The sequence below is a fragment of the Drosophila tropicalis genome, unplaced genomic scaffold (genome assembly GCF_018151085.1).
Source record: "Drosophila tropicalis isolate 14030-0801.00 unplaced genomic scaffold, ASM1815108v1 contig_593, whole genome shotgun sequence".
In the NCBI taxonomy this organism is placed as follows: domain Eukaryota; kingdom Metazoa; phylum Arthropoda; class Insecta; order Diptera; family Drosophilidae; genus Drosophila; species Drosophila tropicalis.
This window is the reverse complement of record NW_027173070.1, coordinates 14,917,613-14,942,307: the sequence shown is the minus strand read 5'-3', so window position 1 is coordinate 14,942,307 and position 24,695 is coordinate 14,917,613. Positions and strand designations below refer to the sequence as shown.

At 35.7% G+C, this 24,695-nt stretch overlaps 6 protein-coding genes across 6 annotated transcripts; 2 read left to right on the top strand and 4 right to left on the bottom strand.

Annotated features, from left to right (window-relative positions):
- Positions 1-731: 731 nt before the first annotated feature.
- Positions 732-3,017, bottom strand: Cpes (Ceramide phosphoethanolamine synthase). The gene is made up of 2 exons (XM_068289587.1): positions 2,814-3,017; positions 732-1,999 (listed from the first exon to the last, which is right to left on the bottom strand). Exon 2 carries the CDS (start codon positions 1,936-1,938, stop codon positions 778-780), a length of 1,161 nt encoding a protein of 386 aa, XP_068145688.1. The 5' UTR covers positions 1,939-1,999; positions 2,814-3,017; the 3' UTR covers positions 732-777.
- Positions 3,018-3,109: 92 nt separating this feature from the next.
- Positions 3,110-4,035, top strand: LOC137576462 (NADH dehydrogenase [ubiquinone] 1 alpha subcomplex assembly factor 3). The gene is made up of 3 exons (XM_068289588.1): positions 3,110-3,475; positions 3,541-3,739; positions 3,798-4,035. The coding sequence occupies exons 1-3, from the start codon at positions 3,201-3,203 to the stop codon at positions 3,936-3,938; spliced, it is 615 nt and encodes a 204-aa protein (XP_068145689.1). The 5' UTR covers positions 3,110-3,200; the 3' UTR covers positions 3,939-4,035.
- Positions 3,952-6,004, bottom strand: Mtpbeta (mitochondrial trifunctional protein beta subunit). The gene is made up of 4 exons (XM_068289586.1): positions 5,839-6,004; positions 5,353-5,515; positions 5,123-5,297; positions 3,952-5,064 (listed from the first exon to the last, which is right to left on the bottom strand). The coding sequence occupies exons 1-4, from the start codon at positions 5,909-5,911 to the stop codon at positions 4,054-4,056; spliced, it is 1,422 nt and encodes a 473-aa protein (XP_068145687.1). The 5' UTR covers positions 5,912-6,004; the 3' UTR covers positions 3,952-4,053.
- An 821-nt stretch (positions 6,005-6,825) lies between these two features.
- ken (ken and barbie) lies at positions 6,826-15,184 on the bottom strand. The gene is made up of 3 exons (XM_068290105.1): positions 14,191-15,184; positions 9,122-9,291; positions 6,826-9,026 (listed from the first exon to the last, which is right to left on the bottom strand). Exons 1-3 carry the CDS (start codon positions 14,197-14,199, stop codon positions 7,466-7,468), a joined length of 1,740 nt encoding a protein of 579 aa, XP_068146206.1. The 5' UTR covers positions 14,200-15,184; the 3' UTR covers positions 6,826-7,465.
- Positions 15,185-18,002: 2,818 nt separating this feature from the next.
- Positions 18,003-19,557, bottom strand: LOC137577351 (regulator of chromosome condensation-like). Its single transcript, XM_068290792.1, has one exon. The coding sequence runs from the start codon at positions 19,436-19,438 to the stop codon at positions 18,131-18,133; it is 1,308 nt and encodes a 435-aa protein (XP_068146893.1). The 5' UTR covers positions 19,439-19,557; the 3' UTR covers positions 18,003-18,130.
- A 1,589-nt stretch (positions 19,558-21,146) lies between these two features.
- TM4SF (Transmembrane 4 superfamily) lies at positions 21,147-24,358 on the top strand. The gene is made up of 5 exons (XM_068289016.1): positions 21,147-21,672; positions 22,795-22,983; positions 23,065-23,250; positions 23,481-23,681; positions 23,908-24,358. The coding sequence occupies exons 1-5, from the start codon at positions 21,607-21,609 to the stop codon at positions 24,124-24,126; spliced, it is 861 nt and encodes a 286-aa protein (XP_068145117.1). The 5' UTR covers positions 21,147-21,606; the 3' UTR covers positions 24,127-24,358.
- Positions 24,359-24,695: the final 337 nt, after the last annotated feature.

Sequence of the window (24,695 nt, the reverse complement as noted above, 5' to 3'; positions counted from 1 at the left end):
ATAAACTTTATATCTAAGAATAGTTATATTTAATTCAAAGTTCGTTCAACTAGAATTGAATATTTGTATAAAGTTTAAATAATTGTTTACTTACATACTCTACCAATTTAATTTTTTTTTAGAATTAAAAACTTATGATGTATTGCGCTCGTTTTTCCTTTTAAATCTTGTAAATTATATGTATTGAAAATAAACTTAATGTATTGTCAATTTAATCCCACTTACAATATACTAAATGTTATGGAGTTTATTAACTTCTTTCGATTCTAGCATGTCATGATTATATTTATTACTTTTTAATGTTTGGAATATTTCAGCTTGGATCTTTTGTTTCAAGAGATGTAATCTACAATAATATACGCCCACTATGAAAAACTATTATTACAACCATTAATATTATAAAGAAATACAACATTTCGGCGGTTACTTGGGCTTTTAATTTCGTTATAAAATGTTTGGGTTTAATTAAATAACGGATAAAAACTATGTTTAATTTAGGTAACGGTCGCTTTTTTTGTGGTTGACAATATCAACATTAATATTAAACACAGTTGTTATAGTTGAGATACTTATTGATCAGAATTTGATAAAAAATTTGCTCCATCGTGTATCACAGCAGAAGATGTGATGTTGAATATGAATATCTACATACAATTATCCTGAATATTATTAGTTAATCGATTACTAATAATTTACAGTCCGACACAATTACAGAATTAAAAAGGCATTCATTTGAACTACACAAATATTATTGTATTTTTCATAATATTAGTAAAATCACAGTGAAATATTACTGCACTCTGCTGAATTAAAAATATAGTTCTGGGCCTCCAGGATGTGCATTTCAGTTAAACAAATAGCAACTAACAAGATTATATAACCACTGTATCGTATCGCTCGCAGGAAATCCCACAATTTGTCGCAGAAAATGCTGAGCAGCAAACAATGCAGTAATGCGTGTACATTTACAATACGCCACATCCACGCTACGCAAAAGAACCAAGTGGATTTAAATACATAATTCTGACACTGGTACTGTGTATTGGTGACATCTTCACGCTCCAGCATATTCTGATAGACCGCAATATAACGATTCCATGCCGTCGAACTAAGTAGTAATTGTCCTGTGAAGCTTATTACATTCTTAGCCACTTTGCGGGTGCTTGCTTTTATTTTCGGAATCATTGTTGGTTCGGGCGTGGTCTTGGACGTGTCGCTCATTGGTATAATTGAGTAACCCCGACGGGGTGGATTGTTCTTTAGATAAAAGAAAATACCCAGTAAAAGGGCAATGCACCCAAGTCCATCGCAGAGTCCGTCCACATAATAGCCTGATGTGCCAATTTCCGAGCGTTCACCACGAATATGTTTCTTTACACGCGCCACATGTCCATCCAGATCATCGAGGAATGTGCGTATCTGAAAGAGTAGCACTCCGAGTCGTCGATATCCCAGGCTATCGGATGCTACAAGCTTTCCCGATACACACGCAACGCCCACATGGAAAAACGAGATCATGTTGGGTGTTATAAACGCGGATCGAGAGAATCCGATTACATTGTCGAAGATGGTGGCTAATGGTGCGAATAGATAGTGGTTGGTGTGATCGAGTAATATAGCTTTTACTGTTACATGACACAGCGGATTAATGTCACAGGATATCCAGGTGTGATCTTCATAGGACGGCTGTTTGTCAACGGTGGGAAGTGTCGTGCTACTGCTGCTACCTAGATCTCCTGCCAAATTCGATACCCCGGGGGCCGCTGTTATAGAAGCCGGTACTGATAATGATACCGAGCTGTTTGTGTGATAATTTCGATCGATCGCATAATTGTGAATTCGTAGATAGAGCTCAACATCCATAAAAATGTAAAATATTATTAACAAAAACAACAATGTTAATAGTATTTTGCTTATTTGCGAACTAGGCCCAATCATTTTGGTGTTTTGAGGTAGCTTTCAACTTTCAAATATATAAATTCCTTTCGAGTGGGGATTTCTGAAATAAATAAAACAATAACAATTATACATCATTATTAATGATAGTTAATCAACAAAAATTACAAGTAATATTATTATCTGAAAAACTAAAAGGTCCGATTTCATATGAACTAAACAAAAACAGGTGTGCACCTTGACTAATCTACATGACTTGTCCCTCATTTTGCCGCCGATATCTCGGAGTATAAAAGTAGCCTCGTATGACGAGGGAACATTCGTTTTTTACTGATATGCCTGACTGATTTCATCAAATAGGCAATCGACTTACATTAGACATTAACTATATCTACTTTATTTTTGATAGGCCTAATGCTGGAATCAAAAATGTTAACGATGAGAGCTGCATCGAATTACAACAGATATTTTTGTTTGTTATTCTTTTTTTTAGAAATTATCTGAACTTCATTTTCACGATGACTGAAGTTTTGCGTCAGACTTACCAATAATAAACCGTTAATAGCTTCGATTTATTATTAGAACAAAAAAAGTAAAAAAATGTTCCAGCAAAATATTTGTCCAAATCTCGCAATTGTGTACACATATTTATATACATACATATGCACGAATGTATGCGTTCAATATATACATACATATATATGTTCAGAGAAATTTGTCATACATCTGTAAATGCACATACATATGTATGTATGTATTATGTATACACAAATAAAAGATTTACATACAGATGGGAATTTTATGTGGGTTGGTATATACCATATGCGTATGAATAGCTAGTTCACTTATTAATTTAATTAGCAATTGATGACCAATGGATTACTTATCGATGGCTGTGATAACAAGTGTTTACTTACTGCTTTGTTGTTTGTGTCTCATCACATACTATTTTATAAGATTTCGCGCAACAAGTTAGGATTTTGTTTTTTCTTCCTTTTTTGATTTCCAGCAACTCAGGGAATCCGTAAAATGGACTTGACGCAATTAATTAACATTAACAAGAATATTGAATAGATGATATATGAAGTATATGTTTTATGTGTGTGTTTGTGTGTGATTTTGAAATAAAAACATAACAGTATCGTTTGCGAGCTCCGTTAAATTAACAGCATCATTTTGGAGTACTTTAATGTTACGTTACGCTATGTTCATTTAACGTAACGTTTTTTGGTTGTTTTGATAAAAAATTACAACCAAGTCGGTGGAATATATATTGAAAATTGTCAATATAAAAACAATAATATATGATTGCACGAACATTACGGACTGCTGCACAGCGGAGCAGTAACTTTCGGCTCCTGCATCCAACTGTCCCTATAACAACAACGTCTAAACAGCTGATAACGGGTTCAAATGCATGTGTTCGCCTAAGTAAAGCATACGAAGGCGATGGAAAAACAAAAGTGTCAATTTTTAATACTCAAACCGATCTGGGATTAATGATAACTGGATACAGTCAGTATGGCTTTAGACTTAACAACGATATGGTTTTGATAGGACCAATTACAGTCTTTCCTAGGTAAAAGCGAAACCTAGTAGTTATGTAAACCTTGGGAATGCTCTTCTACAATTTGAATCTTACAGGTCCGTGCTTTCATGGAATGTGAACACATTCGAGGACATAAATGAACAGAGTCTTAGCCTGTTCCCTATCCTAGATCCCAAACTCGATGTGCTTATAATTGGGATCGGCGACCAGAGCCCCACACCATCTTTATCGAGGCGGATTATAGAGTTTATGAAGAAATATAAAATAAACGTCGAGATCCTGCGAACGGAGCAGGTGAGTTTTTCGCTATGACTAGAGCATCACTTATTACAATAATTTAATTGATTTATAGGCTTGCGCTACTTTTAACTTTTTGAATGCTGAGAGCAGAATGGTGGCATGTGCTCTGATACCGCCATTACATTTGTCATACAATGAGAATGATATTCTTCAGACCAAACTAAAGCATCAGCAGCTATATGAGACGGACTGAGAACGAGTAGAAATACGTTAAATTCAAAAAATATACTTTTATTTATATGTTTAAGGGCGTATAAAGGCTAAACAAAGTCGCAGTTGCACTGCACACATACATTCTTCTAATTATTTCAGTCGGCGGTGGCACCCGGGTAACGTTCAATTAGCATGGCTACTCCTTGACCACCGGCAGCACATGCTGCCACAACTCCCAGCTTGCCATCTTCACGAACCAGCCGGTTGGCTGTGTGCATGCAGAGACGAACTCCAGTGGCTGCGAAGGGATGGCCAATCGACAGAGATCCACCCCAATTGTTCCACTTTGAGAGGTCAGGTGTGCCGACCTTTTCGCTCAAACCGAGATAAGTTTTGCAGAACCAATCGGAGTCAAGAGCCTTCAAGTTGGCCACAATTTGTCCAGCGAAGGCCTCGTGGATTTCCCAGGAATCAATGTCATTCAGCTTGAGACCAGCTTTAGACAGAAGCTTGGGAATACCGTATGCAGGGCCAAGCAGCAGTTGATCGACTGGATCCTGCGACACATAAAGGAAGTCACGCAAATAAGCCTTGGGTTTCAGGCCCAACTGTTTGGCTTTCTCTTCGGTCATGATCACACAAGCCGAAGCGCCATCAGTCAAAAATGAAGCATTCGCGGCGGTAATTGTTCCGTAGGGCTTCACAAAAGCAGGTCGTAGTTTGGCCAAACTTTCAGGGGTTGAGACACGAATACCGTTATCCTTGTCCACAACCTGATCCACACCTTGTACTTTGAATGGCACCAAATCAGTAAAGTAGCCTTTTTCCTGAGCCTCCTTTGCCAATGTGTGCGATCTTAAAGCATACGAATCCTGCTCCTCGCGGGAAACATTAAATGCAGAGGCCAACCTGTCCGCTGAGTGTCCCATCGTTTCTCCCGATGAGAATTCAGCCACTGCTGGCAGTTCGGGAGCCAGAAAACCCGGCCTAAATGTGGACAAAAGGGAGAGGCGTTGGCCCAAAGTTTTAGCCTTGTTTGCCTTTAACATCAAGGCTCGCATCTTGCGTGAGTGACGAATAGGTACATCCGACATAAATTCGACTCCACCAGCAACAATAATATCATAAGTATTGGTAGCAATTAGACCCATTCCTGTGGTAATTGCCTGCAAATCCGAGAAGTTAAACATTTTAATAAATTTAATTCGAGGACTATATATTTACCGCATTTGAACTGATGCAAGCCATTGTGACGGTATGTGCAGGTGTCTTGTCGCTGAATCCTGCAGCCAGCGCCGCTTCGCGTGCAATGTTGGAGGTCTTTACTTCTTGGATAACACTGCCATATACGATGTAGTCGATCAGCTCCTTATCCAATTTGTTCTTTTGCAGCAGAGATCTATTAAAGACCATATTATCATTGTCTACATCAATTTAAAAATCATTTAACTTACAGCAAAGAGTGCCTAGCCAATTCGTGGGGCATCAACTTGGAATAGGTGGAGCCAGATGTGAGGAAAGGTGTACGCACACCATCGACCAGCACAATATTTTGGGAATTGTTCCGCTGTTTGGGTGCAGTGGCTGCCACCGCTGCTGACATAGGGCGGCTTTGAACTATTGGTAAAGACATAAAATTAATATTGTATACGTGAATCTTTCTATGTGTGCCATCTTGTAGCCCGTTCGCGTCACTGTGATTAAAATGTTGGACTTTGGACCTTCGAGATTGATTCAATCTTTAGTTGCCGCAAAACATTACGGGCTCGAAGACAAAGTCCAACCCCTTGGAGTGCTATGTTTCAATACATATGAATGTACTTAAATAAAATATGTATAGGTATAAAGAAAGCAACGTAGAAACGATGATATGAATAAGAAGAAACTATTAATGCAACTCAAAAGGAAAATGAAACATGTTTTAATTATAACAATATTACCTGTTCTGGAGACATTCTTTAGATTAAGGCTGGCACTCTTGCGTCCCAACACACAAGCGTTTTGAAAATTCATTTTGTTCGCTATTTATTTATTTAAAAAATTACTATTTCGCTCGATCGGCAATATCTATCGTCTGCGGATTTGTATTCGTGTTGTATAAATGATGCTGTTAAAAAAATTAACAGTGTTCACGAAATTAGCTGTTAAATTAAAAGTACTCGCAAATGATGCTGTTAAAATATTTTCACGGTTTTTAAAATATTCGTATTTAGTATTTTTTTGAATAAAGGACGAAAAGTGTAACGTATTGTTATTTATAAATTAATATGTATGTAGTTTATAATGTCCTTTGATGAATACAGCAGAATACTTACATTTTTTGGTTTCGCCACATAAAAAGGACAAACAAATAAAAACAATTAGCCAAATATTAGAATTATAAAAACGACGATATTTTCAATTAAATGTTTGTCATTTTTGTATTATTCAAAGTGATAACATTTATTTAGTGTAGGTTTAAAATTATTCTTGAAATATCCTCTCAATCAGTCTGGTATTGTTATATACATATCTTCCTCGTTTAACTTAGTTATATGTATGTATGTCCTGTGGCGGATCTCAAAGCACGGAAGCCCTAGAAACGATAACATTATCCCCGCCTGTTGTAACTCCCATCGTTTAAATTCCACATAAGTATGAGTTAATATGTGTGCTGTAAATCCAACTTTAATAAAGCTTTTAGTACAGAATGTCCTTTGAAAGGACTTGCATTTTAATAGATTTAATCCGTTTATAAACCTTTAACGCTTTAAAATATTTTTGAAGCTTACGTTGCAAACATTACAAAAAATTGTAGTAAATTTATTCTTTTGTTTCAATTTTTTTCTATAACATTTTCCGGATTTCCCTTTCTTTAGATTTACCATCGCCGGTCGACCCAAATTTAAGGCTGCCCCAGGCCTAAACCTTGATAAATAAAATACAAATTGTCAGAAATAAAAAATGCCTTTCTGATTTTATTACGAATTTATACTGTACAGTTTACACACTTTTTTTTATTGGCGATTTAAAAAAAGGACATGTAAAATATCTAAAGTATCCAAACAGGAGTGTATAGTGTATAAAAAATGATTCAAAAGTAAGTATTTAAGTTTACGATAAGAAGGCAGGTGGAAATTACAATACCATTTGTATAAAAATATTCTTAAAACATAGTGCTCCATAGTTCCAATGGACCAGCCGTTTGTTTTTGTTTTTCTTTTTTTTTTTTAAGAGTTGTCATCCAGGAATTGGATGGCCAATACGATTTAAATGAGAAGACAATATATTTGACCCTCTTGGCCTACCGACGCACTTCTTGCCCAAAACAGGCCAGGCAACAGCAGCCGTTGGTGGTGGTGGTGGTGAAAGAGTGAAAGTCATGTGAATGGATCGGTAAAATTATGCTTTAAATGTATATACATATATTATATATATTTATACAATAAGTAAATTAAATCTTTTACTTTTACTGTTACTGTTACCATAAGTTTGTTTTTTTGTTTTTGTATATATTTAAAATTCAGGTCTCTTTGCAGTAATTTGACAGGCATATGGGAGGACACGCCGGATCAAACGGATCGGTTATTATTCACGAAGATTCTTGGTGAGCAGCAGGTTGTTATGATGCCCGGACAAATGCCGGACCAGTTCCTGCACCGACTCGAAACACATAGAGCAGAAACAGCAACTGTAACGGTTCTCCGTGTCAGTGCCATTTGTTGTGGTTATAACATTTCTATGAACCGAACACAAGTGCTTAAGAAGATGGGCCTTCTGCTTGAACATTGCCACACAGAGGCGGCAGGCGAAGGGCTTTTCACCGGTATGTACGCGGAGATGTGTCTTTAGATTCCATGACATGCCAAATTGTTTGCCACAATATTCGCATCTGTATTCCCTTACGGACGATGTATGCGAGTTGCTGCTGGCAATATTTGATCCGGAGGCAGAGTTATTACGACTTTCGGGGTCCAGGTTCAGATTTATATGCGACAGACTAGAAAGTCGCGACTGAAGATTGGGCATGGTGGAAATGGCGGCATTCTGATTTGATTGCCACTGATAGACGAATTGCGTACCCAAATGCATTTGCATTTCTGGGCTTTGAGCACGATTTCTTTGCGCTTCCAAAAGTTTACGGTCGGGGGTTATTGTATCGCCATTGAGTGCTCCATCCTCGAGATGGGATAATATATTCTTCTCGGAGGCATAGCCGGATATGGGCGATGTTGTCGACTTGACAAGTCGAAGTTCCTCCAACAAATTATGCTGATATGATGTGAATGGTTGATTATCGCTCTGTGTATTATGGAAGCCCGGTCGTCGTTTACGGTGCGGTGTAACCACATAGTTTTCCGGCGAACTGTTAATGTCGGAACCATCGGAAAGTGGTTTCATTACATCTTTATGGGAATCAAAGAACAGACTCTTTCGCTTTGTACTTTCACTTGCGCTAACAATCGAATCAATGCCACTGTGATCTGATCCGGAGCCAAAGGTTTTGCTGATCTCACTGCGTGCAGCAGCATTTTCGCTTTTTGTTCGTAGATCGAGTGATAAATTAACTGGATTAACTGTAGAATTGTTATTATTATTGTTGTTATTATTGTTGGTACTGCTACTGTCACTGCCAGGTGGAATGTTAGAGAGGTTTACAATTTCATCAGTATCTTTGTCACTTTTATTGTCTTTGTGCGGCGATGGATCGTCGTGTTCGTGATCATGATCATGATCATGGTGATGGTGGTCATCGTCATCGTCCTTCAGTTCACCACATTCAGGTGTGCTCTCGCAGTTATTATCGGCGGAGAAGGTGGAAAAGTCAGCAGCGTTCCTTGACTCGTCCACACTGTCAACCTCATATTTAAGCGATTGATCTAAATTCTGGGAAGACGCATACTGTTTACGTGAGCGTTCGCGGAAGCCACATTTGCCTCCCAAATATGCCGAATCTGTAGTTTTCCAGCTATCCGATTTTATTTGCAATAGCAGTAATAAATCATGCAAATAATTCACATCCCTCGATGTAATACATGTCTGCCCCGAATATAGGAAATCCAAAAGAAATTTAAAATATGTGGCATTGACATCTGGAAAGTAAACAGTTGTGGAACAATCGCTCAGGTGAGTGTCCTCCAATAGGTTTCTGTAAGAAAATGTTAACCATGTAAAAGAATATTATTAATTATCCTCCGACAAAGTGCATTTTCTTTTTCAGTTATATAAGTTATGGTCTCTTACCTTATAAGCGGACTGGCAGCCGCCAGAACAAGTTTATGCGCATGCAGCTTCACTTTATTCTCGCATACAATAGTCAAGTCCGCTGGGTGCTCCCCTCTGAAAGCTGCTCCAATTTCTTTGAGTATGCACTCGCCATGCTTGCTGTATTGCAACATCAACATTCTTTGAAACTGAAAATGAAAAATATGCAAAAAACAAATATATATACATACATACATATAATATATTGTAGTTTTTTCTTTCGAGTAAGTTTCTATTTTTCAAGCCGCAGCAGCCCCCACACAAATTTTCTTCTAAGGGTTCTCTGGTTACAGTAGAAGTCAATAAAAAAACAAAAATTGTTATAGTAGAGAATAAAAGATTTGAGGACTTTACTACTTCCATAGATTTAGGATGATAAGCTTTATAATGAAACATAATTTAGGTCTAATTTTATCGGCTCCCGGTAGAATCAAGAATTATTGTATTCACATTATGACCGGAGGGGTTATCATCTTTGGCCGTGTTTTAAGATTAATTTATTCTGAAGTTCTTTTACCGTTGAACTACATTATATAGTGAAATAAATTCCTTGACGAATAAAATAATTTTTATCAAAATCGGATAAATATTAGATAGGTTTTGTGGTTTTTTTTTCTTTGTTTTAGATATTATTTGAATTATTATCTAAAATCAAAAAAAAAAAAAAAAGGTTCGAATTGGAATTTGATATCTCACTAAGTTTTCGCCTACCTTACACAAATCGTTAGCCTTTATTAACATTTTAAAACTTTTCAAAGACCAGATGAGGTCTAACTATTGGCTTTCCGAGACAATCGCCCATTTACATAGATTACTAACTCAAAAAAACTACATACATATTTTATATTTCCCATTGTGATTTAATATATATTTTATTTTCCATTAATGCAACAATTGTAAAAAAAAAAAAAAAAAAAACACACACACACACACTCAGAAAAAATAGAAAGTTTTTTTTTTGGGAATGGACAAAATGTCTGCATCTGTCTCTCTTGCGAGTATTACACAATAAGCCAAGCAGCAAGCAATAAGCCGCCTTTCACCGAAATTTCTCATCCATTAGTTGCTGCTGCCTGGTAGACAGTTCGACAAACAGTCTTACAACCAGTTTGTCATATATACACACACATAAGAGCTACGAGTCTGTCCACACCCACCACATGGCGAAAATTTTCTGTTGCAATCCTCAATATGCCAAAAATTCTATGTAAAGCAAAAAAAAAAAAATGTTTTTTTCTAGTTTCTCAGGAAATTAAATCTCTGTCTAATATGAATATTGATAAAGTTAAAAAGCTAAAAAAAGATACGATAGATAGATAATCAGGTTTTTCTTTTTTCGATTTTTCAGCATTTATTGCAGCAACCCACAGCCAGCCATCCATCCAACATTCATTCTTCGCATTCGTTTCTGTGTGTGACTGTGAGTGTGTGTGAGTACACTAGAAACTATTCATTGGAAAAGATGAAAGCTTTACTTCATAGACAGTCAGCCAGCCAAAGCCAGACCCAATCGCAATGGCTTACTTTTTGCTCCAACTCTGCTGAATGCGCGGCAGCCTTAAAAAAAAAAATAAATAAAAGCTTTTCCCTTGCGCCAACTGCGGCTGCGCTGCGCTGCGTTGCGTTGGTGTTGAATTCGAGTTTGGCGCGACGAAATTGTTTTTAACAAACCAATTGTTACAATGAAATGCGCTTGCTTGCTTTTGGGGTACACTGTAAATGTGTGTGTGTGTGTGTCTGTGCCTGTATCCCCACCACTTGCACACAATCTCATCGCATCAAGCACACACATACATACATATACATAAATGAAAGGCCATGTGTCATATTGTATTGTGCAAGAGCATGGCTGGCTATGGCTGGTAAGTTTGTTAGCGCTAATGTCTATACATACATACATACATATATACATTTGTATCTGTGTGCATGTGTTTGTGTGTGTAGTCTGCATGGCCACATATTGAAGCTAAAGTTCAGCACATCTGAATATTTCGAAAAAGATAGTCTTGCTTTTTTTTTTTTTGTTGGTACGATCTCTCTCTCTCTCTGCGCGCAAGTGGAGACGGAACGTTCACTTTCAATAAAACTTGAATGACTGGCTTGGCCCCGCAACAACAAAAACGTTTTCCATGAGAAACGAAAGCTGGTAACTACTATATAAATGAAAAAAATGACGAAGATCTTTACGTTCTCCTAAAAACATGTTGGAGTGGAGTTCACTTTCCTATTCCGGTATTACCTATATATGTATGTATGTTTATGTTATGTATATATTCTATTAATATCATCATTTTGGTATATAACCATTTGGAGTAGGTGTACATAAAATATATTTGCGCAATCAGAAATGAAACTGGCATTTATACATTTTATGATTTCTCTGTACATTACACATATTCATACATACATACATACATAGGTCCAACTATGTAATGTACTTTCATGGGCGTACTAAAGGGTGCAACAAGGGTTGTTTAGAAATCATATAAAAATTTCAGATTAAGAAGAAACGATTCTCGGTCGTTATTTAAGAATGTGTATTGCATGTTTTTTATAAGTATTTTTTAAGGAGAATGTGAATTTGGGGATTTCTTTTTTGGACTCTTTAGAGAGCAGTTTCTAGCCTTTGAACTGATACACTTTTAATACACACATACATACATACGTAAAAGAGGTTTACCTATACATATGTATGTACCAAAATTTTTTAGACCATTTTCAGTTACATATAATAAAACTAATAAACCCTCCGTTCGAAGCACACCTAAGGACTTTAAGTATTTAAGTAACTTTAAGTATTTATCATTCTCAAAGAATCCCTTTTCTTTTTCGTAAACTTTCGCGTTTTTAGCACAATGTCTTTTATTTCCTGTTCCTCTCTAGTTGAAATCCTGTCTACGTCCATGTTTGTATGTATGAGAATTGAGAAAGGGACGGAACAGTTGTTGTTGTTGATCGCAGAGAGCGCGCGCAGACAAGACATACATACATACATAAACTCGAAAAAAACACGCTGACTTACAAACGCGCATAAAAATCACCTTTCACAAAAAGCTTTTCTCTATATGCTTGTGTGTGTGAGTTTTGTATCTCTGTATGGTTAAGATTTCTGTGAGAAATGTAAAAAAAAAGCTCTTATGGTGGCCTACTCGAAAATGCCTCGAGATTGTTATTGTGAGTGCATGCCTCCTACACAATAATACGCACGTACATAAATAAATGTATATATGTATGTTACATCTTTTACATACTTACAAATAGAACGCACTAAAAACCAAGACGACGACGTGTTAATTTCTGTGGACGTCACCGTTCCAATGTAAATGTGGTTTTGCAATAATTTTTGCCCAGCATTTCCAATGGTGGTAGGTAGTTCGTTTTAAAGAGAATGTCAGTCGATCGTATCCGAGCAAGAGCAGAGCCCAAGCAAAAGAGAAAGCGCGAATAAGCGAGAAACTTTTGAAAGTTTTCGAGTGAGTGGATGGATATACAGTATTTTTTGTTGCTGTCTGAAAGGGAGCGAACGTCGAGCATCAACACAACAAACTTGTTTTTACTGAAGCTCCCCCCACGACCGACCCGACCCGACCCCCCCTCTGATCTTGGCATATTATATTATACTAATACATTTACGAATCAGAGTTTTTTTTTCTTTGCTCTTTTCCCCTTTCACGAAAGCTCTCTTGGGTAAAAACCAGCTACAAAAAAACAAAATTGCAAAAAAGAAAAAACTCGACAGTCAGCCAGCAAAGCGAGCCACGCCATTGTACTTGTTGTAAATGCTACACTCGTAAAAATGACCCAAATTTGAATTACATAATATTTCAAATGAGCAATACACACACACAAACAGACGCAAATACATATGTACATATATAAAGAAAGAGGCGATAGCATTTTCAATTGAAAGTGGAATGGAATATATGTACATACATTTGTATGTATGCCATGTAAAATATTTATTTGTATGTATTGTCCATTTATTAAAGAAGTGAACTGATCATCATCATTTTGTTCTCACAGAAAAAGAGAGAAACTTGAAAGAGTAAGCAGAGTACTTTTTAGGCTTTTATTTTTTTTTTTTGTGAGATGATGGTAAGTGCAGTTAGCTATGGATGTATGTATGTATGTATGTACATTGTACATACAATGTGTCTTTGTACACATGTGCTTGAAGATTTTGTAATTGTAACATCTGCGCTTTCAGATCTGCGCTGAGTGATCTGACTCTTTCAAGCCATCGTCTTGTCTTGCCTTGTAATTGCAGGCTTGCGTGTTCGCTTATGTATGTATATGTAGATACATATGTATAGATACTTATGTACACACATACATATATACTACATTCAAACCGTAAATTTGTATGTATGTGTGTTTTTCACCTTCACTATCATTGGAAAGCGGTTTAAGTTAGTCAGCCTCGCGAAGTCGCGAGACAGAGAGACACTCAACATTATGTATGTATCTCTTTCCTCTACACGATGTGTTGTTGACGAAACCCATTAACATTTCTGCGCAACAATAAAATAAACGAAAGAGAAAAAGCATACACGACAAAAGAAGTGGCTTACACATACATACATACAAAAATATACACACTCAGCAGATATATATATACTAAAGCGCGCTATGAAGGTCACTAAGCCTTTCTTGTATTTTGCTTTTGCTGTTGCTGCTGACTGCTTGGTGGGGCGCGCTTGCGTTACTGTCGGTTGTTTCCATGTTGTTGTTACTGGTAAATGGTAAATGACAATGATGACGATGATGATGATCGTCGACGTGATAATGTTAATGATGATGATGTTCAAAAGACTTGGCTAAGTTATAACATTGAATTTTAAAGCTTTGGACTGTTTTTCTCTCTATAACAATTTAAGTTAATATTTGACCTTGGCTTCTTTATGTATTTAGGTGCATACATACATTTATGTATGTACAAATGTATTTACATAGTACAAATAGTTAACATGTTATTTCTTGTTGACTTGTGTATGTATTTTTATAAAATAATCTTTTTTTATTTTTAAATTTTGGGACCTTTCTCTTACCTCTTTCATTAATCTCACAGCAATTACTCCCTTTCACAAATTTTGAAGAGCTGGTGGTATGGGTGGATTTTATACGGTAAATTTGTGCGTTATGTTTTTCTTATGTGTGTATGTGCTCATGTGTGGGGCTCTGGAGATCGAGCTTTCCCACTTTCACAATTCGATTTAAACTTCCGTCTGAGCGGGGAGACTTAAGTTGATTGAAGTGGAGTGTGAGAAAGAGAGAGTATGTATTTTTTCACGTTCTATTCCTTTGGCAATGATGCAGTTGTAGCGGGCTTTTAATTCACACAAACACACTTAATGTATATGCAAGCATTTGTGTGCTTGTTTGTGTGTGTGTGTGTGTGTTGGTTTTCAACTTTCAATTTCAACATCCACTCTCAGCCATCGCTGTTGTTGGGCGATTATCTTTCACTTTTCTACTGATATTGCAAAGCATAGTTATTTAGAATATTCGAATTACTTTGGGGCAGTGAGTGTTGTGATTAAAACTATTTTTCATTAATTATTATAAAATTTATTTGATTTCTGTGTATGTATTAGTTATTGTTATTGTTTGGTTCCGTTTTCACAAACTGACACACACACATGCACTGATAGAGAGAGATACACAGAACACACATACACGTACAGTAGTTCCATTAGCTTTTGCTTTGCGCTGTTTTCTGTTCCAATGTGTTCACTTTGAACCTAAACGAAAGAAACAAACACCAACACACCAATGCAATACACATGCACCGTCGCACACTCACAAAAGAGTCTCTACAACAACATTAACTTTTAACTAGGTTGAAGTTGTGTTATAATATTGCGAAACAAAAACTTGATTGGTAAAACTTTTTTCAGACGTTGCGAGCGAGCGGGTGAGCGGTAGGCGAGAGTAAGTAGGAGAGAGAGAAGAGATATTTTCTTGCATCTCTAGCTAAATTCCGTTTGAGTATCACTTAAGTTTTGTTTTTCCGCGCACGTCTGGCTCTGTTGAAATTTGAATTTGAAATCTCCAGTTCGCCTCATCGGTTGGGATCATCGGTTTGAGTTCGGATCATCTGTTGCAGTTCGCCTCATCGGTTGCGATCGTCTTTGGGCGATCGATATCGATATTTCTCTGTTAACTTACAGAATTTACAAATTCATCTGTTAACATACAGTGGTACTGAGGTATCATCGACCAATAAAATTATATTATTTAATTGCTTTTATTTTGTTTACTGTGGATTTAAAAACTTCACTTTACAAAATGGTGCAGTGAATATAACATTCTTGGTAGCATTTGTAACCTAGATTTTTGAAAATCATGCATCATAGGAAAGAAGTACATAATTTTAGGTCCCAAAGTGCTGCTAAACTCTATTTTAAAAAATATACCTCAAAAATTGTCACTAATTTTGAAGAATATATTCTTTATATACTTCTCCAACTATCGGATTTGGTGTTTTCCGTTTGTGCACTTTAGCACAAGCACTAACTTTTCTTAGTTGGTTAAATTCACTTAAATTTTTTGAAACCAAACAAAAAAATGTGCTTTAGTGTGACCAAACCATAGTGTAACTGTTCTCATTTTGGCAGGGAAGGCAACAGATTGTGCTAATCTTAAAAACGTGCTGGTAATTAAAACTTAAATCAAGGACAAGGGCAAAAATTTAAATAAATTCCGAGCTTAATGTATTCGAATTTGTTTCCTGTTTAATAAAGAGACTAATTAATAAAAATATTTTATTAATAATAAAATAATATTGTAGAAGTCTGTAATCCTGCAAAACTGTTAAACTACAACACAAATAACAACAAAATACATGTTTCAAGTGCTTTTGGGACTAAAATAAATGGGTGTCAAATTTTCCAAAGCCTATAAAATAAGCAAAATTTGAACCTTAAGAATTTGAACATAAATTTAGTTGATTTTGTTTTTCGGCTAAAATAATCATTTTTTGACAAGCATTTTAGGGTTGAACTATAAAATATACATAAGCGTAAATCTATAGAAATCTGTAATCCTGCAAATTTATTATATTTATTAACTCTAAGCCAGCATTTGTCTTATGTTTGTGTTTTGTTTTTTTTTACCCGACTTTTCTTTTATTAAACTATCTTGATCTGAACTCTAGTCTGGAGCCATGCTAGCCATATATGTATGTATGTACATATGTATATATGTATGTATGAATGTATGTAGGTACAAAAGAATACAAACCAAATGCATCAAGATGTCCTTGAATCCCAATAAGTATCGATTATCTTCCATTGCACACGCCGCTTTCTACCCTTTTACATAAAAAGGAACAATAGATTCGTCCTTGAACACTAGTTATTATGTATCACAGTGTATGCAAATTCCAGATGACATGCAGTGAGAAGGGTTTTATGTCATTTCTTTCAGTCATTTGCATACATACATACATAGTACACATCCAGCGTTTATTTGGAAGGTAGTAAAAAATAATTACAACGATTTTCTTACATGTGCCGTGTCTAGTAATCTATCAAATTTTGTTTCATTTCATTTGTGTCTTGCATACAAATTTAAAGAAACATTGCGATTGCAACTGTATTCATTCGTTAGGCTCAGGTTCAAGGACACAACCAATTGTTACCCTTAATGTGAAAGGGTGAGGCGAGGGCGGCGTGTGTACATTCCGGATGTTTGACCCTAATAAAGAAAACAAATAAAGGAATTATCGAGACTCTTTGACCAAGGCCACTGAAGAAATTTAAATACTTAGTTTTGCATACCTAAAATTCCAATAATAAATTTGTTACGTTAGTAATGGATGACTTGGATGAAAAGAATTCGAGTTTATGGCAAACATGACACTCTAATTAAAATGCTTTAACCAACCATTCATTTATTATTACATTTAGAGGGTTGGAAATGGACTTTTCCTTTAGATGGAAGACTTTCTAATCCTTTATATTTGCTTATATCTGCTGTTCCGTAGTTTCACTACTTTTTATGCTTCGATTCTAGTTTATAAGAGAGGAAAAAAATAAATCTCCTCCTGAATCTATCCATAAGTGTGTTACGAAAATGTTACTCCAAGCGCCTTGAGGATACTGCTCTATCAGAGGGTTGTTGATAGATGTATGAGTTCACTCATCAGAAAAAAAAACAACCAATTTTTGATAAATTCTTCAATTTTCTTAACTTTGCGAATCTGCAACTTCAAATGTTATTAATTTAAATTGCCAATGAACAGCAAAAACTGACAAGAAATAATAATAAAGACTTTCACGTTAGAATAACAACAAAAAGAAATGATTTTTTTTTTAATTCGCGTTGAAATTTATTTTTTAGAATAACCAAGTTTTTAAAGTTTACTAAATTTTGAATTGTATATTTACATATAACTTTTTGAAATCGGTTAGAAATTGCCCAACATGCAGACGAAAAAAAAACGGTAGATTAACCAAAAATAAATATAGTAAATTAAACATTCTAAAAAAAAAAAAAAACTATTTGTGCGAATAGTTTTGACCGTTTTTTATTTATGTTCTATTGGAAATAAAATTCTTCTAATTTTCATTATCCCCGAAAGCCAATATTTTTGTCTCTTTGATCGCAACCGACCTCGCGTTGGCTTAATCCGGGACTTCTTGACTCTTAAACTAATCCTTAAAAAATACATAGTAGGTAGTTTAGTTGTCTATTTGTATATAACTTTGTTTTTTGATTAATTAAGTAAAGATTATGCCTTATAAAAGAAGAGAGAAAGGTTTCCAATTGCGTTGTAATTAAAAGATTCAACTCCTTTGTTTTTATTCAAACATTTTTGATGGAGGCCTTGTCCATAATCATGTGAGATCCTTAACTCTTAATACTCAATGCATCTTACAATTTAATTTAATTAAAAAAATATAAACATAAACACAAAATTGCTTATTTTTTGAAGAGCTCAAATTTACTAGCGATTCCGCATGGGCTCTAGTTCCATTTCTTAATTCAGATTTTGATAGATTTCAGTTTTGTTATTGCTGCTTTCTTGTTGCTCTGTCGAGGATTGACTTCTACCAGAAAAATGCTGTGTTGGCCACCAGCATCAGCCAATAAAACTCTTTGCTTCAACGTTGCCTTGCTGTTCACCCAAACAGGTTCCAATGCATCCTCGCCATCACCGACTCCCAGCTGATGGTTAGAACCAAGGCCCCATGAATAAAGTTTGCCATTCTCGTCGATGGCATAGGAGCAACATGTACCACATTCGATACGGACCACCTTTGACGGTATCTTTGGGATTTTAGTCAATTCGCTAGACACCTCATTGACATCGCCCAGACCCAAGCGACCATATTCGGGACGACCAGTAACAAAGCAGCTAAAATTATTGCCCAAAAAAAGTGTATGATGATCGCCACCGGATATTTGACGAATTTGCTTCAGATCCGTTTGAAATGGCAACAAAACGCGTTCTACATTGTTGTCAAAGCCCAATTGCGAGTAGTTATTGAGTCCCATGGCCCAAATATCGTGGGTGACGGATTCACGTAAAAATGTGCAGTAGCTGCTTGCCCAAATGGTTTCAAAGGGCTTGGCTTTTTTTATGACCACTTGATTCGGCTGCAACAGATCACGTTTTCCACGACGACCCTCACCTGACACCGAATGTTCGGATATCCTTCCCAACTGTCCATGCTCAGCACAGCCCACTGTATAGACTTTGCCTTTATTGGTTAAAATAACCAAATGATCGACCCCAGATGCAATACTAACACACACAAAGCCCTCTAGAAGATTGAACGGTAACCGTTTATTGCCATCAATTGTGAGACCCATATTGCCATGCGAATTCCTAAATGAGCCCCACGCAAAGACACGACCATCTTCCAGAAGACATGCTGAATGGGAATCGCCAGCTGAAATTGTCAATGCCTTGCCAGGCAACACAACCAATCCCGGCACAGATTCACTGCCCTTCTCGGTGGTAATGCGTCCCAAAGCACCCTCATCATTGCAGCCGAATGAGTAAATTCTTCCACTTTTGGTCAACACGAGACTATGCATTCCACCAGCACAGATATCCACTGCATGAACTATACTCTCCACTGGAGACAGTCGTTTGCGCTCTATGATGTCCTCGCCAAGACCCAATTGTCCGACGTCGCCACTTCCGCAGACCAAAACTTTGCCAGCCCTGTAACGCCTTTTTGGCAATTCCAAACGGAAGGATATCCGAGCTCGTTTGGGCTTGGGCTGTAGCGAATTGGCCTCAATGGCATTGTCAATTTCGGACAGCACTTTGCGTTTGGACATTTTCCCCAACTTTATGAGTTCTTGAAAACGTCAGAGCGATTCGCGGTTCCTTGCATAAATATCGAATAAATAAAAAAATATCAAAAATATATATGTAAAACTGAATGAAAGTCATTCGCTTTCGGATTTTTGAAATCATAAAACAAATCATTGAGAAATTTTTAGTTAGATAAATCAAAGTTTGCTTACACATTGAAAATTGCACACATTTTATCATACGTGAATTTGAATAATGCCAAAAATGACAAAATACCAAAATTTGAAGGTTTAACTGATTGACCATCATTTATTCTTTATAGACAAAGAATACAATAAAACTCTAAATAAATCTTTGGTGAATTTTAAAAATTTTCATTTCATTTGCTTTGATCTAGGTCTGATCTTTGTAATTTATGCTATATGTCTGAACCATTTTCCAACATAGTAACCTTTAAGCTCAAATGTTATTGTCGCAGTAAAAACCATTTTGGCTATTTAGAGTGCCTTGGGCAATGAAGAATATTCACTTTTTAGCAGCCATAGGATGAAATGGGAAAATAACAGGCAGAAGGAAGCTTCTCCGACCCCATAAAGTTTATATGCTCTTGATTAGTCGAGTCGATTTAGCCTTGTCCATCTGCCAGTCTGTCCGTCCGTATAAACACTTAGATCTCGGAGACTATAAAAGCTAAAGCCACCAAATTCGGTATGTAGGCTCGTGTAGTATGTACAATGATTAAGTTTATTTCAAATGTTTGCCACGCCCCTTTTAGCCCCCGTATTTAAAAAAAACTCGATTATATCCAGTAATTTTCTACCGTATACTATCAAATTTGGCACACTTAAATTTAATATTAATATCCAGCAAAATACAAAATTATTAAAATCGGAATAAATATAGTTCAGTTATGCATATAAACCTTTTCCCATAAGGCCGGGGTTGGTCGTTGTCTAATGGGCGCTAATGTGCTCACATGTGAGTGAGTTAGAATACTGAATTATGCTTGTAAAAAGCATTTGAACAGAACTTTTTTATAAATACATAAATGCATTTGTTATTATAAATTATGTGGTTAAAACTACATTTGTAAGTAATTAATAATTTGTTTTTAGTTACTATCTTTTTAAAATAGAAGAAATAGAGGAAGAAATAAAAGTTTTAGGGGAATCTCATGGAACAAAGTGTTGCTGATAATAATTTTGATTCAAGTTCGACTCTTTGAAAGCGGTTCAGGATAAATTTATCCTGTATATTTAAATGTATCGAAATATATAATTTTGAGTAATCACTTGGGAGATTCTCACACAAATGTGCCTATATATTCTTGATCAGAGTGAGATACCGAGTTAATATAGCAATGTCCGTCTGTCTATCTGTCCGTAAAATTTAAAGTATTATCAAAATTGTTTTCATTTTATATTTATTTATTGCACAATTCATTAAAGGTTTGTGTTTATCTAATTTAATAATTTTTAAATTATTTTCATTTTAGTAATCAATTGCCTTTGCTTTTTTGTTTACCAATTTTTCCAATTTGTTTACACTTGTTACTGCGACAAAAATTAATCGAAATTTAATGTCAGATTTGAAGGCAGGCGAAGTTTGGCGCCAATAACATCGACCAATGTATATCGGCCATGTTGCAACCGAGCCGAGACGGTTATAGATAATATTTTCACTGTTGGCCTACTGAAGTATAACAAAACAAGGAATGAATTTGTCAAACCATTGCATGCGTATTTTCATTTGTGAACGAGTTTGGTCGCTTAGAGAGTTAACGTTTGTTATTTTTAGTTAAAAATTGTAACAGTGAAGTTGAATGACAAAATTGTGGCAAAAATGTCGAAGTGTTTTGTGCAATTCATAGGGACAACCAAACAAAATGTTTAGTGATAGCTAAATGAATTCAAAATCAAATTCAATAAACGAAACAAAGAAAACGAAAAGAACATTAACCATTGCTGCCATAACATAACCCATATAACGCACACATTTTGCATATGTACATCTCCGATATATGTATGCATATATACATTAAAGTCAATAAATCATCACAAAAACTCTAAATCTCCACATAAATGTATGAAACGCATAGACCAGAGAAATAATTCAAACTAAACTGAAAGCAAAAAAAAAAAACGAATACATTTAAAGTGAAGTAAAATAAAATCATTCCAACGAGATTAATATGGCTTTACCTAAAAAGATCAAATGTTTTAAATATTTAGTTTACAGTTATGTATTCCTTTTAGCGGTAAGTTCATCTGCCTAAACGAATTGCACAAATAACGATGTAAATGTGTTTACAATTACAATAACAATTACATAAGGTAAAAAGGTATCTACACGCACATGTAAAAAAAAAAAGAAGAAAAAGCTCAGATGGAATTTGAATGTAATCGTTATTGCATTGGGAACAAACTCCACAAAGTACAATATTCATCATAAAAGAAAAATCTCAAGGTTTCATATGTATATGCATGCAAAGTGTCATCCATTGTAACATACCTACATACGTACCTTTGTATGTTTGTATGTACATACAATGTTTTACTTCTTATATTTAAGTATAATGTTACTCGAATGAATCCTGCGTAGACGACCTTGAGCTAGTTAAAAGCTGCGCCTATGTACAAGTACTTTCAAGTACATACATACATATGTACATAAGTATGTATACATACATAAAGACATATAAGAAACTTTGTATGACGTCAAAAAGGAGCAAGAACATGTGTATGTATGTCTGGGGATGAAGCTGGACCATTTTGATTAAATCTTTCTCGACAATTTATTGGCTGAGAATGCAAATTTGGTCAACAAGATGTTGTTCTACATATTAAACAAAGACTAGTGACAGTTCTTAGAATGCGAAATGAGGGAAATTTGCCCCCTAAAGTATGCAAGAGGCTACAAAAGTGTTCATTGTTTGACAAAAATATGAAACTTTTAATACCCCTGTAGCTATAAAATTGCCTAGAAACAATGACAATGAGTAGTTTCAGTCCAAAAGTTGTTCATTCTAAAGCCATTTAATTTCAATCCATCAGCTACGCCTTTGCTGCAAAGGTCATACAATGAAATATTACGCATACGACATGTTGCATGAACATTTTGTGCGTTAACCTAGGCTAAAGGATGCTGGATGTTTATGGCCATTTGCGTAAATTTGTCCTTCAGTTTCATGGTCAACATGATATATACATACATGTAGAAGTATATATATACATAAACTTCTTATACACATATATGTGTGTCATAGGTGCCTGGATGCTGCGATGTATACCTACATATTTTACTTACATACATATATGACACAAAAGGTATTTTGCTGATTTAACATTTTTCTTGGTTTTTTGGCTACTCCTTTTTCCAGTTAACTGGAGCAGCTCAAATATTTCTGGGAACATCCCTTCTATGGGGACACTCCGTTTATTATGGAATTGTGCAGAATAAGTTGTGGGCGCCTGCCGCAATACTCCTATGTCTTGGACCTGTTACCTTTATTCTATGCTGGATGGGTTGTCAGGCAACGAATCAAAGGAAACGTTGCCTTCTTGGAATGGTAAACAAAGAGGGAGACAAAGAGAAAGCAAACTAAACAAATTAGACAAACATTCTAACCCACTAAAATATTTATTCACAGTTTGCAGCTCTTTTAGTTGCTTGTATATGTGTTCAATTCATTATCTGTGGCTGGTCCCTGGCAATGCGAGAGAATCTACCCACATCTGTAGAGATATTCATTGACGATTCATTTGTAGAATTTTTGGACAAATTTTCGCGTACTAAAGTTGATAACTTACATCTATGGAATCGTATGCAATCTCAGGTAAAGTTAACACAGTTCGATTAAACAGAAATGATTAATGCTTTAAACACAGTGCCTAAAATTTAGTTGCATCTCTCCTTTTTTTCTCCTTTTTTCAAAGGACATTATTAGAAGTATCTACTGATATTGGAGCTATTATTATCTATTGCAATATTTAAAGCTTTCCATAATGTTTTTCATATTTAGTTGACATTCAACTGACTGAAGTTTCTTTATTTAACAATGCTTAGTTACAATGCTGCGGTGTAGATGGACCACTTGATTATCGCCGTCTCTCCTTGCCATGGTCCTGTTGTTCTCGTCCTGAGCATGCTTACGAATCGGCTTGTGATACCCATTACAAGCGCGGATGTTTGGCAGTTGTATCAGAGCAGATTAAGAACCGATTGTTAATAACTGCTTTCGGTGCTGCCATTATAGCCATATTCCAGGTAATCTATACATTTGATCCATGAATGTAAAATGAAGTAGATGAGCCCCCTAAAGTATGCAATAGACTGCGAAAGAGCTAGAGTACTGTTGATGTGCTGAGTAATATATACTACTATGACTATATTTCTGTCTATTGCTTACTTAAGATGGCAGCGACAAGGTCCTTTACTATATCACTATAACCGATTTCTAAATGTCTTTTTGTCTTTTATGTTTCGTTAACAGAGCTTGGGCATCTTCTGCGCTGTACATCTAACTATATTATTTGGAAAGAACGATAACACTCATCCAATCAATATGAATCGAAAAAAGAAGCAACAGCAATTCCTACCACTTACCATACAGGATAAGAGGCATGATCTACCATCGCCCATTAATTTGTCTCCATCGGCTCCTGGGCAGCGGGTTTTAAAAACTGCTCTGCCACCGGCCATGCATAAATGACAGACGATTAGCTTTTAAGATTATAAATTTATGAAAACTCCAAAGCAAAAAGTTATAAAAAATGTTGTAAACTGAGATGGAATGAATATATACTGTGACCCTCAATGTTACGTTACGGTAATTTTAAAAAAACAAAACAAAACAAACAATTTAACGTTCGAGAAAAGAAACAACAACATTTGAATTTGGATTCATTCTCCAGTAGTTTAATTAAAGCTTAAAAACAACAGGATTTATCTACTGTGTTTTGCTCGACATTTTTCATTTTTTTTTTCCTCTTGCAATCGACTATTCAGCGATGGAAGCAAAGGCGTATCTGACCCTTAAAGTATGCAACATAAATGAATAATGCATCCAGGACATTTCATAAATTTCTCATATATGTATGTAGTTTGTGTGACTGCCCATTGCATACTTTAAGGAGCGAATTTCTAGCATTTCAATTTTTTTAATCCAATTCGAAACTAAGTCTGAGCTTTATGTGGTCATTCCCGATCGTAAAACTACGATTCAGTTTATATTCGTTAGGTTCTTCAAAATTTCTTTAAAGTTAGTCCAGACAATTACTT

Bases quoted from the DNA above. Each gene is read 5' to 3' on its own strand.
- TM4SF (XM_068289016.1), top strand. From the start codon at position 21,607: ATGGCTTTACCTAAAAAGATCAAATGTTTTAAATATTTAGTTTACAGT. The intron at 22,984-23,064 runs GTAAACAAAGAG...ATTTATTCACAG, and splicing joins AACGTTGCCTTCTTGGAATG to TTTGCAGCTCTTTTAGTTGC. The intron at 23,682-23,907 runs GTAATCTATACA...TTTCGTTAACAG, and splicing joins CCATTATAGCCATATTCCAG to AGCTTGGGCATCTTCTGCGC.
- Mtpbeta (XM_068289586.1), bottom strand. From the start codon at position 5,911: ATGAATTTTCAAAACGCTTGTGTGTTGGGACGCAAGAGTGCCAGCCTT. The intron at 5,516-5,838 runs GTAATATTGTTA...CTTTACCAATAG, and splicing joins AAAGAATGTCTCCAGAACAG to TTCAAAGCCGCCCTATGTCA. The intron at 5,065-5,122 runs GTAAATATATAG...TCGGATTTGCAG, and splicing joins CTTGCATCAGTTCAAATGCG to GCAATTACCACAGGAATGGG.
- ken (XM_068290105.1), bottom strand. The intron at 9,027-9,121 runs GTAAGAGACCAT...ATTTTCTTACAG, and splicing joins GCTGCCAGTCCGCTTATAAG to AAACCTATTGGAGGACACTC.
- LOC137577351 (XM_068290792.1), bottom strand. From the start codon at position 19,438: ATGTCCAAACGCAAAGTGCTGTCCGAAATTGACAATGCCATTGAGGCC.
- LOC137576462 (XM_068289588.1), top strand. From the start codon at position 3,201: ATGATTGCACGAACATTACGGACTGCTGCACAGCGGAGCAGTAACTTT. The intron at 3,476-3,540 runs GTAAAAGCGAAA...TGAATCTTACAG, and splicing joins CCAATTACAGTCTTTCCTAG to GTCCGTGCTTTCATGGAATG. The intron at 3,740-3,797 runs GTGAGTTTTTCG...ATTGATTTATAG, and splicing joins AGATCCTGCGAACGGAGCAG to GCTTGCGCTACTTTTAACTT.
- Cpes (XM_068289587.1), bottom strand. From the start codon at position 1,938: ATGATTGGGCCTAGTTCGCAAATAAGCAAAATACTATTAACATTGTTG.